The 12775-nt window shown below is 33.6% G+C and overlaps 1 protein-coding gene across 1 annotated transcript; it reads right to left on the reverse strand.

Moving 5' to 3' along the window:
* Positions 1–3721: 3721 nt before the first annotated feature.
* LOC110698092 (probable galacturonosyltransferase-like 8) lies at positions 3722–5612 on the reverse strand. The gene has a single exon (XM_021875495.1). It carries the CDS (start codon positions 5237–5239, stop codon positions 4070–4072), a length of 1170 nt encoding a protein of 389 aa, XP_021731187.1. The 5' UTR covers positions 5240–5612; the 3' UTR covers positions 3722–4069.
* Positions 5613–12775: the final 7163 nt, after the last annotated feature.

Consider the following 12775-nt stretch of genomic DNA (forward strand, 5'->3'; position numbering starts at 1 on the left):
CACTATTACTAAGTAACCCTACTATTACTGATCAAGTAACCCCATAAATACTAAGTAATATAATTTAACCTTTATATTACTTCTTCCGTTCTATTAATATTGCAACAATGGACTTTTTGCACTATTCATCACTCTTGTTTGACCATATAATATGATTACATTAAGCAAAATAAAGTCATGTGGGACTTATTGGATTCATCTCATAAAATACTTTCACAATATCAACTTTTTATAATTTTTACTCTTACACAATTATAGATAGTTAGCATATAAAATGTGCTTTGGAATGCGTAATTTCATCCTTGTTGCAATATTAATAGAACGGAGGAAGTACTTAGTAAGTAACCCCGTTATAACTTAGCAAGTAACTCCATTACTAACAAGTAACCCCTATATTACTAACAAGTAACCCAATACCTCACTCTTACTAACAAGTAATCCCACTTTTGTTATCAATTACTCCAAAACAAGTAACCCTTATATTTAGTCATAGTGCAACGAAAAACAATTTTTTTTTTTTTTTTAATAAACGAAGAACAAGATTTTAGAGGAGAGAGAATTGTAATAAATGCAATGGAGGAGAAAGAAATTCAGAATACAAAATGGCAGAAGCTTGATTTTCAACAAAGATCCGTGAATATATTTGGGTACTCAACCCCTACGAAATAGTAACCCCATACGAAATACACTTACAACAAAACACATATAACTCGTACAAATGTAGAGAATTTAGAGGAGAGAGAACAAGTAGAAATCACAGGTGGAGAGAGAACAAAAAGAGAAAAATTAAAGAAAATTGAAGCAAAAATTAAATGGAAGTGACTGATCTCTGATAGTAGTAATGGCAATTTGGGGAAAAGAAGAAGGAAAGTGAGAAGTTCAAATAAAACAGTTGAAAATCTAAAGTAACGAGAAATGTAATGAGTCCATTATTTTTTAGTTGGGGTCCGTAATTTGTTGGGCCTGAAACGAGATAGGCCTTATATTGTAGCTGACCACACTGTGTGGCCAGCTACATACAAAAAATCTAATACTTATGTTTTTTTGTGATTAACTAGGAAAAAAAGGTATAGAGTATATTCTATACTCCTGATTTACACTTATCTAGATTAAATAGGAACTTATCATGTACATTTAAATTAAATAATTTATATTTACACTTAATCATAAATTCATAACTAATAAGTATTGACTTTATCTGAAGTCTGAACTTATTTAGATGAACAAAACATGGCTTTATAATTTTGTAATGATAGATTGTCCATACATTAATCATTAATATTATATAAACCTGAATATGTCCTGAATTAAATTACCAAATCCAAAACATAAATCAAATAACTTAATTAAAGTGTATTATACTATTATGGATTGAGTGTGTGTGTTTTTTTTTTTTTTTTTTTTTTTTGAACGGATTATGGATTGAGTTTATTTCAACTGACTTAATTAAAACAAAGATGTTTTTTTTAAAGATAACACGTATACTATTAAATAAAACTCTTACGAATTATATAATTCCATAAATGATGCAATAAATTTTTTTACAGAAATTGTATAAATTCTTAGAAGCTCATCTTAACCTATGATAATTTGGCTTTGAAGATGGTTTTGACCTCTCCAACTAAAAGATAAGCATGATGTCACATACACAAATGAGCAACTAGAAATTTCTCGAAATCCAGCCAATCATTTTTATCAAAATCGCAACTAGCCCTAAAAAAAATAAAAAATAAAAAAAATAAACTGAGTACTTATAGAGCCAAAACAAATGTGGAAACCCAAGAGAATAAAAATTATGAAAGAAAAATACAAAAGAAGAAAATCAGATGCTCTGACATTTTTGCATAAAAGGAAAATGACAGCCTAAACACAGCTCATAGCCAACCAAGTCTTATTTGGCCCATTTTTACTAAACATAAATAATTTAATTTTACTACTAAAAATCCTTTCTTTTTTCAAAATTTTTATCAAGTTGACAAAAATAAATAAAATGGCTGCTCATAAAATCATAATAATGCCTAATAATAACAATATTTCATTGAGTTCAAAAAAAAAAAAAAAAAAAATTAACAATAATATTTCAATAAGTTTTGTTTGTATATTTTGCTATGCGTTGGGCCATGGACCCCGCTATGTTCACATGGCCTATTTGGTTGATGCACATGTATTAAACCTCTATTTTTTACCTGTCAATTCTTAATTAAGCCCATAATTTAGGTCCAAATTGACCCAAATAAAAAACAATATAAAGAAAAATAAAAAGAGAAAGATACTTGTTTTAATTTTATTAATTTTGAGAAAATAGATTTGAAAAGTAAGAGGGAACAAAGGTGTCCAAGCCAAGTAAGGCATTTTTATGAATTGTTATGGTGTGCTGTCAATGGGGCCCATGAAAGTGACTTACTGAAAACAATGCTTTGCTTAACTCTAATATTAGCGTGTCAGCCACTCACTACTTTAATGTTACATTGAAACCCTCTTCTTCTTCCACTTAACCTAAATTTACGTAGCCATCACTAGCACTATTATTAGCCTTCAAATCGTATTTGTATGTTGAATGTAAGAGCTATAACTAACCGGTCTTATACTTACTATCTTTTCTCGAATGAGTTCTGAAGTAGATAAGTAATCCTTCCATTATGCGATAAGTGATGTCTAAGTGATAAAGAATATACGTACCGATTACCCATTAACAACTTTGTGATAAAAAGTTATTAGTTATTGAAATTGAGCGATGGTCCTACATTACTCTCAAAGTTATGCACATTTTTAACATTCGTTAGCTTTGACACATCTTCATATATATCTCAGCTTATCTCAAGCACCCGAGCATAAGAGCACCTTCCTTTATCCTCCCGTACGATAACTTGTCAACAATTCATTCCTAGACGACTTGCACACAAGGCAAGCTGATGTTCCTTTGACATAAAGGTATAATGGAAGAATATCAAATAGAGGGAATTGAAGAGTAGCTGGTTTAATTTCTACATCATTTTAAGCAATTTCTCTATTTACCTAGTTACCTTCCTCGAGAAGCAATGCTTGATCGTAATGTTTGGTGAATAGAAACATCCAAGTACCTAACCTTAACCCCTATAACAATAATCACTAAATAAAAGGTAAATAAAGTACTCGTAATTTATTTAGTTAGTAAACTCTTTAATTTGGTCGTTAAAATTTTACAAATAATTAGTTGATTACTCGTACCAAATTCTTGAATTTAAAGATACTACTACTAATTTCTTTAACCTTCTCTCCATTTAACAATTAACAACATAAATTACAAACAAATAGCAAATTCAAAAGTTTCTTGAAAAAATATCAAACAGAAAATGCCATCTGTTTACAGTAGTGGAGGTCCTGCATTATTGTCGGCCAGAAAAAACAGAGGAAAGTAATGAAAAAGAAACGTCAATTTTTTATTTTTTTTTTGTCAAATTCTTCTCCAATGCACCGTTTTTGTCCTGGATTTTGTTTTGTTTTTTTTAACCTTAAACAACATGTATTCCAATTTAACACACTTACACCAATCGAACAGCGTAAATTCTTGTATTAGACGGGTCACACTTACACCAATCAACAACGTAAATTCTTGTATTAGACGGTCACACTTACCGTACAGCGTAAATTCTTGTATCAAACGGTCTAGCCAAGTCAAGGGCATCATATACGAATAACAATAAAAGTTTAAGCAAAATACGTAAACATAATCAGAGAAGGATGAACCCGAAGAAAATTCTACTAGTATCTGTTTATTTTTGTTATTTTTCCCTTCATTCATATAGATACAAGAAAAAATAGACCTCAAAATTTGGTTCCCAAGAAAAGAAACCCAGAAATTATATCTTTCAAATAAAAAATTAAAATGTACAAATTAAATGCAAATGAATGCATCCTCATCTTCCCAAGCTCTGTACATCCATCCTCATCTACCACCATTTCTACCAAAGAATTCAATTCAATTAAACTCCCCTAAAAATAAATAAAAAATTCCACCCAATTCCCCCTTGGTTTTTCTGGAAAGAATAAATTCAAAACTCTGTAAAAATTAAAATGAATTAAAATTCACTTACAACCATCCAATTAAAGAAGAAGCAGAACCCACAAACCCAGCAAACTGCTGCTGTTGACGATGAATCTCTCTCTCTCTCCTCCCTTTAAACAAATCATACGGCTCCCAAAGATGATCCAACGGACACGGTTTCTTCCCATCAAGTCTCACCCAAGGCTTCCCTTTTCCACTCCAATGCAACAAACTTACTGGACCCGGATGAAGCGATCTACACGACCCTCGAACATTATCACCCCCTAATCCATGTTGATTCCATCTATGATCAATCGGCTCAATTCGACCTCCAAAAACCAGTAAAAATGGCGGCAATGAACCCAGCTCATATATCCTCGTTTTCTTCTGGATTTCCATCCAACTCTCGATTTTACTCCTGTAATTTCCCACCCTCCATTGATGTAGATCCATCACCATTACACCCGTATTGAAGTAACACGGTTTCCGGGTTGTTGACCCGAATGCAGTGGTTTTATGATTCGGGTCGGACCAAAATGTATTGGTGAAATACGTTGTGAAGTTCGCGTGACAATATTCCGGAGCTCCGATTATATGAGAGGAAGAAAGAGAAGTGTTCCAGAGTTTGTAGATGTCGTCGACGAGTATAAGGTCCGAGTCAAGGTAGATGACCCGGTTTACACACGGGTCAAGAATGTCACCCAGATAGTTTCGGGCGTAGTTTAACGGGTTTTCGAGTGCGACCCGAATTGAAGACGAGATTAAGTTGATTACGGAATCTTCTCGAAAGATGTAGACCTTGAAGTTCAACGAAGGGAACGTTGACCGAACGAGTTGACTCAGGACACGAGGTGAGAGCGAGTCGAACTCGGCGGCGATGAAATGGAAGAAGATGTTTTCTGGGCACGAAGAGTGTTTGAGGACGGAATGGACGGCGGCGATTGAGCCACGTAAGTACTCGTAGTCAAGAGTCATTGCCACGTGGACCAATGAGGGGTCGCAGTGAGTGAAAGGGGAGGAAGTTGAAGAGCAGCCTACGCCGTTACGGTAGTCCGGCGCTTCAGAGAAGTGTAGCAGGTGGTGAAATTCCAAATTTGCCCCTGATCTTGAGAGAGATCGGATGCCTAAGCAAGAAGGAGAGAAGAAGCAGAGGATTGTTAACAAAGAGAATAGGAGCAGTAAAACGACGGCGTTCCACCGGTGATGGATCGCCATTGCTCGTTTCTTGATAAACAGCTTCTTGTTCTTCTGAAATGCTATGATGAATTTCTGTAGATTTTCACTTTTTTTTTTGTTTTTTGGGTGAATAAAATTGAGAATGGAAGTTAAAAAATCATATGATATGATTTGGTATGATATGGATATTTGGATTCGAAGGAAAGAAAAGATATGGAGGAGAGAGTAAGAAGAAGAAGACGAGTCTTTAAGAGAGGAGAGAGAGAAGGGAAGGTGTATTTATATATGGAGTAGTGCGAAACAGAGTAGGAAATTGAAAGAATAAAAACGAGGATTTTTATTTGGAGCTGTGGCAGAAGAAAGGTATACAAAATAGGACCGCGTCAATATGTTATGAGAGTATTTCCTCCGTTTTTTAATACCTGTGCATCAAAAAATACACTCGTATTCGTAATTATACGGTACATGAGTCTTGTTGGATTCATCTCAAAATATTTATGATGGTAGTGTGTCGTAGCTATTTATTGACTAATGTAAAAATAAGATGTTTTAAACATGGGAGGAAATGAACTAATGAAAGAAGTACTTCGTATTTCTTAACACGAGTACATAAAAAAATAATACTCAATAATTTGCATAAAAAAAATAATATTTATAATTATAGGATACATCTGGTCAGATTCGTGCCGAAAATATTTATAGTTGAATATGTATTCACTTAATGTGAAAATAAAATGTTTCTAGCATATTAAAAAATGGAGATAGTATTTCACTATTTTGGAATAAGTGTTTTTTTATTTTAGTCACGGTAAAAAGTAGTGTTGCTAAAGGAAGGAGTAGTATTTATAGGGTGGGAAATATGACGCGGTTTTGGTTCGGGATTTAAAGTAAAGTACTCCATAGTGATTAGTGAAGTATGAATGTATGATTACGGATGTAACATGAGCGTAACACGTTAATAGGAAGATGGAGATGTTAATTGGGAGCTTGTGTTAAGGAAATCTAAAAGTTTGTTATATTGGGATATATCTTATCTTTTATGATTTTGATATTTGACAACTAGACTAGAGATTATTTGATTATATTCAGATTTTTATGTTCAAATTTAAAAGCAAATATTGGGTTCTCAATTAATCCTTTATTCAATTAAATTTAATCCCTTTTCCTAATTTTCCCTCCTTTCAAACTCTATAATTAATATAGAATATCGAATTTAGTGTTAGACGTGTTTGACAATAACTTTTAATTTTTAGAGGTTTATTATTGAGATAACGTTTTAAAGTACTCGTACCTTTCCATCGTTATAAGGTTTGACAACATTTGAGGTAACTTTTTCAACATAGGATATTGATTAGTAAAAATTATTTTGACAGCTAACCACTAACAAACATTACAACGACTACTCTTGTCGAATATATTGTTTTGTAAAGTTATTTTTCTTAACAAATACTTCCTCCGTTTATTTTAGTTGATAGCATTTGACTTTTACACTATTCACAAACTACACTTTGACTAACTTTTGTGATTTATAGGTACGATAAATCATAGTCAAGTGGGATCTTGTTTGAATCGTCTCAATATATATTTTTATTAATTACTACTTTTTTTGATTTTATAAGGTCGAGAATTAGAGATATTAATCATGAAAATTGTGCATTGACAAGCGCTATTAAAGAAATGTGTCAACTAAATAAAAATGGAGGTAGTACTTTGGTTCCAAGTTATTACTGATTTTGATCATTTTAAGTTTAATAATTTTACAGAAAATAATCAATAAAAATCATTAACTTTCAAAGAACAAATTTTATTACGAATTAGTAAAAATCGGTAAATTATAGGTTTTGCACATATACTTCGTATTATGTAGTGAATCCAAATATGTCATTGTTATCTTAATCCTTGACCTTTTTTTCTTTTTTTGGAACGGTTAGTCCTTGACTTTTCAAGTGGAGAGTCTAAAACTAGCTAGTTTTTGGATAGTCTATATAATTCTATATACATGGGTAATCCCTCCATTTGTAAAACTTTGACTTTTTACAATTTGTAAAACACATTTGAAACTAATACAATTTTTTTTTTTATTATGAATAAATTTTTTGTTTTTTCTGTAAAAATCTTTCCCATTCGGCATTCAGAAATTTTACTTTGAATTGAATTTAACTAAACCTAGCATGCATAATTGTACAATCAATTATGGTAAAGTTTCCAAATTAAACTTTGAGAACATGAGGTTTTTTTTTTTATTATAATAAATATACATTGATACTATAAATGAAGAACTCTAAAAATATTTCTACTTTTACCTTATGTTCAGACTAATTTAAAGCATGCATACAACTTTATTTCAAAAAATATAAAGAAAGCCTGCATACAACTTGTGCATTATATATACTTATTGCAAATTTAGTATACACAATTGTACAGTACATGTCAATGAGGACCCTATAAATGACAAAATGTTAGTTTAGATGATATATAAACATCGTTTGTTAGTGATAATAATCTGCAGGGAATCACATTAGGTGAATATTAGCATCTTCCAACAAATAATGGCCAAAACCCAGAGGAAATTTCGTTTTTATTATAAAAAAAAACAAATATGTCCATCAAATAAGAAAGAGCTGTCCACATTAGAAATTTTGAAGAGGATTTTTGTTTTTTTTTTCTTCTTGAGGATTTTCGTTTATTTTCTACGGATTCCAAGTATATATGTTATAAAGCCCCCTAGTTTCTAAAAAAAATGTTATAAAGCTCCAAACAAATTATAAGGTCCAATTATTCCGTTCACATTATTTAAGCCAGTATATGTAAAATACTCCTTATGTTCCTATTTATTTATCTCATGATTAATAGTACATTATGCAAGTTGAAGAAAAAATAATAAGCAAGTGAGTTTGATTGTGTGACATGCATCCAACTCAACAGAAAATTAGAAGGAAAAGAAAATGGGTCAAGTAAATTAAAAATACATACAAATAAAAATGATCTGATAAGGTAATAAGTAATACTCTGTACCTAGCTAATCAGGCTATTGTAATCGTTTTTTCCTTCTCTTATTTCGTGAATCAAATGAAAAGATTCGATTCAAAATTCCAACTTATGTAATAGTCTATATGATGATATGCAACGTGCATATTGCTAAAATAATAAATAATGCTATGTTGACCAACCAAAACACTAATAATATTAATAGGACTTGATCAATATAATTTAAAAAATACAAGTACGAAGTATTTGGTTGAAGACTTGGTTATGTAACCGGTAACCCTATGTTGCGCGTTGAACAAGCATGTTCGTTGATTGCATGATTGCAACCAAAAGAGAGAAAAAAAAAATAGCATATAACATCCCTCATCTTTGACAATTCAAGAATAGTCTAGGAAGTTTGTATGTTATTATTGCATGCGATTTTATGAATACGACCTTCCAATTGTCATATAGTCGAACCCTTTTATGAATGCGCCACGCATTTGAAGAACTTTCTAATATCAATTTATTAGTAATAATGAGCATTTTGTTTAATAGTAAAACCCTAACAACCCAATAAATAAAGAAGCAAATATTTGAGAGTAACAAGTAGGGCTATTACTTGTGGAAAAAAAAATGCATCAAACAATCACAATCATTGCAATCAAAACCCTACTTTGAGGAGGGGATTTCCTTACCTTCCTTCAATCCTTCCCCACTCCTAAGATAAAGGGACTTGTCCGCTAAATCAAGCTAGGTAGACCTATGTGAGATTTTGGATTGATAAGATTTTCTTTTTGGCTAGCTACAAAAAAAATGATATATAAGCTTACCATATTTATTGCATGATCTGGTGTAGAAATTATTCCTTAGAGGCTTTGGGTTCAAGCTTTGAAAAAGCCAAATGCAACCTAACTCATGATGCGAGTTTCTTCGTTCTCGTTTGAGGATTGATAGCTCAAATCGGATCCAATCGAGCTTCCTAGTCTAGCTCTCAAAAGAAAGTATAACTCCATAAGATTAACTTTCATTGATTCTATTGTAAATTTGGAATGATATTCACTATACTCCATCCACCCCTTTTACTTACCCTAATTATATTTAAGCATCCCAATATACTAGCTTCATTCTATTTTAAGTACTCTCTCCCTTTTTTAATTATAACACTTTGACTGGCACAAAGTTTTAAGCAGTTGATTTGAATTTGTTAGAATATTATGTACGCGGGGTTTGTTGGGAATTACAAAAATAATTCTACGTAATAAATTAAAAAAAAAAGTATAATATTGGATGAATATTTTATATAAAAGTAAGGATGTAGTAGAAGGGAAATTTTAAATTAAAAAAAAATTGTGGATGAGGTACAGAGGGAGTAATCAACTTGGAAAAACCATTGATCAATAAATGGAAGTGTAAAAAAGTATGGATGGAGTAATTTTTTGGAAAAATATATACAGTTTAATAATCTCAATTATGGGCGATTTACTTCTAATAATCCCAACTAAGGTTTATTTTTTAATAATCCTAACTATGCTATGCATTTCCTCCAACGGTCTCAACCGGTCAACACAAAGTCAATGACCTGTTATAACAGGTTATCATGACACGTGTCAACACGTGATTGGTCTAAATTTTTTTTCAAAAAAAAAATTAAAACCATAAAAAAATTGACACGTGTCTTATTCTAATTGGTCTAACATTTTTTAAAAAATTAAAAAATCAGAAAATAAAATAATTATTAATTAAGAATTAAACCCAATTAACCACCCCTCCCACCACCACAACACAACCCATCACCCCAAGTTATCGGCGCCGGCGATCACCCCAAGTTATCGGCGCCGGCGATTGGCTGCCCACCTTCGGCCGGCGCCCTGACAACTTCTCCCGCCGGTGAGCCCCCTCCCTTTCTCCTTTGCCTTTCTCCTTCCTTTACCCCACCACGAACACAACCACAAGCAACCTAGCCCAAAAAATCGACCACCCTCATTCCCCCTTTAAACCACCACGAAACAGCCACCAATCCCTTTTCCCCACCTCAAATCGACCCTCCTGGCTATTTCGGGGTGTGGGAAAGGGAGTTGGGGGTTGTTTCAGGTAGGGGAAGGAAGGAGGAGTGCTATCGACCTTTCGGGTACTTAGGTGGTTAGGATTTCGAGAAAGAAGGTAGACGAGGCGGGGGTTAGAGGAGAAGGAGAGGGTCGGGGTGGGTCAGATGGGGCGGTAGAGGATCAGCCGGCCGATTTTGGTGGTTAAGGTGGGTGGCCGGCCGATTTCCGGCGAGTTTAGGGAGGGGTTAGGGTTTGGCGATGGCGGGAAAGTGGCGGGGGAATTTTGTTTTTTTTTTTTGTCTTTTTTTTTGACATTTAGACCAATCACGTGTAGACACATGGCTATATTAAAACCCAAAAAAGAAAAAAAAAACTATTTCAACAAATTATCGGTCATTGGGACCATTGGAGGCAAACGCATAACATAGTTGGGATTATTAAAAAATAAACCTTAGTTGGGATCATTAAAAGCAAATCGCCCATAATTGAGATTATTAAAGGAAAATTTTGAATTTTACCACCTCCAAAAAATGACTTATTTGCTTTTACCACCTACATAATTTAAAGTTTTAATTTACCACCTCATAAAAAAAAATAAAAAAAGGTTGGCTTTTACCACCAAAACTCAACTCCGGTGATGAGAAATTGTTGTGGGGCCCACTTTTTTTTTTTTTTTTTAATTTCCCTCCAAATTAAATGCTACAAACCCGATTTCCCTCTCTCTCTCTTCCTTTTCTCACCTTCCCTATTCAATTGCTATCAATTTCTCACCTTCCCCCCATTAAATTTTCTGAAAATTTATTCTCTCTCCTCTCAAATTTCTTCTTTCTCTCTGTAAAAGTAAAACCCTAACTCTCACCTTCATCCTTTACTTGCTTTAGCATCTTGGTAGTTGAAGAAGAGGTGGCACCACAAAATCGCAACAACTAAGCAAGCAAGAGGTCGTCATGTTCAACAGGCGGGACCAAAGTTTGGATCTTTGATGACAAAGATTTGAGAATCCTGACAAAAAGAGGTATTTCAAACTTCTTTACTGTACTTTCCGTAGGAAATGAAGTGTAAATTGGGTAAAATATGGTATTTTTGGAATTCTGTGACATAAACTATTATAAACCCTAATTATGCGAATCTTTGACTTGTTTATATTGTTTAATTGTTAAATAATTACTTGATTAGGGTTAGCTTTACTTGGTAATTGTTAATTAAGTGCACAGTGAAGGTTAATTGCTTTTTGTTGCTGTAATTGGTGAATAGATGTAATTTGGATTGACTAATTGTGCAATTAATTACTGAACTTGTGATTTGGTGTGTTTGTATTTGTTGAAACTGTTACAGAATGGACACGGTCAACCTTAAAATTACATTAGGGGGTGCATTTGTACCTTCTTTAGCTGGTAAAAATAGGAGGGTGTTAACTTGGGATGGTGGGTGGGTTTATTGGATGAAAAAGGTTACTGTCTCTAAGATAGATGTTCACTTTTTGAGGGAGAAAGCTATTCATGGCTTTGTGTATGCTAATGTGGTTTTGCCTAGGGGCTTTAGTTGCTGGTATAAATTGAAGGGAAGGTCTTGGGTAACTGGTAAAAGGGAGTTGGTTAGTGGTGATGAGGTAAAAGGGTTCCTTGAGTCAGTGAATAAAGAAGGGGCAATAAAGATGTATATGACTAGTCATGAGCTAATTCAGGGCAGTGGAAAAACACCATTTAAAATGATAGATGGTAATGAGTTGACTCCACAAGAAAGGAAGCAACTTAGAAAGGAGTTGGGTGGGCCTAGACCACTTAGGACCAGCCTAAGAATAAGTAAGCCCACCGGAGACTCATTTAGGAGAAGCCCAAGGTTAAAGGGTATTATTATTCATGACAGAGATACAGATGAGAGGAGTCTTAGGGTTAACAAACTGAGTGCAAGAGAAAAGGGGAAGGGGAAGGTAGTAGAGGGAGCTGCTGGTAGGTTGACTACTCAAGAAAAGGGTAAGGGCAAGGTAGGTGAGGAGGTTGCATCTGTTAGATCTGAAGCTGCAGAAGGTAAGAAGAAAGAAAAGGGGAAGAAATTGTTGTTTGATAATGAGTTTGAGGATGCAGAGGGATAAAAAGAGTCCTTAAAATATGAGCTGAGTGAGTTTGATCTAGAGTGGGATGAGGGAGAAGAGGACTTGTACTCAAATGATGATGATGAGGAGTGGTTGAGGAAGAATTTGGAGCATCTAAACAGGGAGGTAAGTGGTAGCTTGAGAGGAGTTGGTGAGGAAGGTGAGTACAGGGATGATGAACCTAAGGATCCAAGATTTGAAATAGATAAAAATTTGAAATCCATTTAAGTGAGGATTGAAGAGGAGGTAAAGGGTGATTATGATGAGCTCAGGAGTTTGGGTGATGACTTAGATGATGACCAGGGTACCGGTACTTGGTTTAATGCTGAGACAGACTTTGATAGGGCTATACAGTTTGTAGAAGGCCAAAGGTTCAGCAATGTTCAAGTATTGAGGAAAGCTTTTAGACAGCATGCAATTGAGAATAGGTATGAGTATTACTTGCTTTACAATAATAGTAACAGACTT

The sequence above is a fragment of the Chenopodium quinoa genome, unplaced genomic scaffold (assembly GCF_001683475.1).
Source record: "Chenopodium quinoa cultivar QQ74 unplaced genomic scaffold, ASM168347v1, whole genome shotgun sequence".
NCBI lineage: Eukaryota > Viridiplantae > Streptophyta > Magnoliopsida > Caryophyllales > Amaranthaceae > Chenopodium > Chenopodium quinoa.

Coding starts and splice junctions, on each gene's coding strand:
- LOC110698092 (XM_021875495.1), bottom strand. CDS start 5,239: ATGGCGATCCATCACCGGTGGAACGCCGTCGTTTTACTGCTCCTATTC.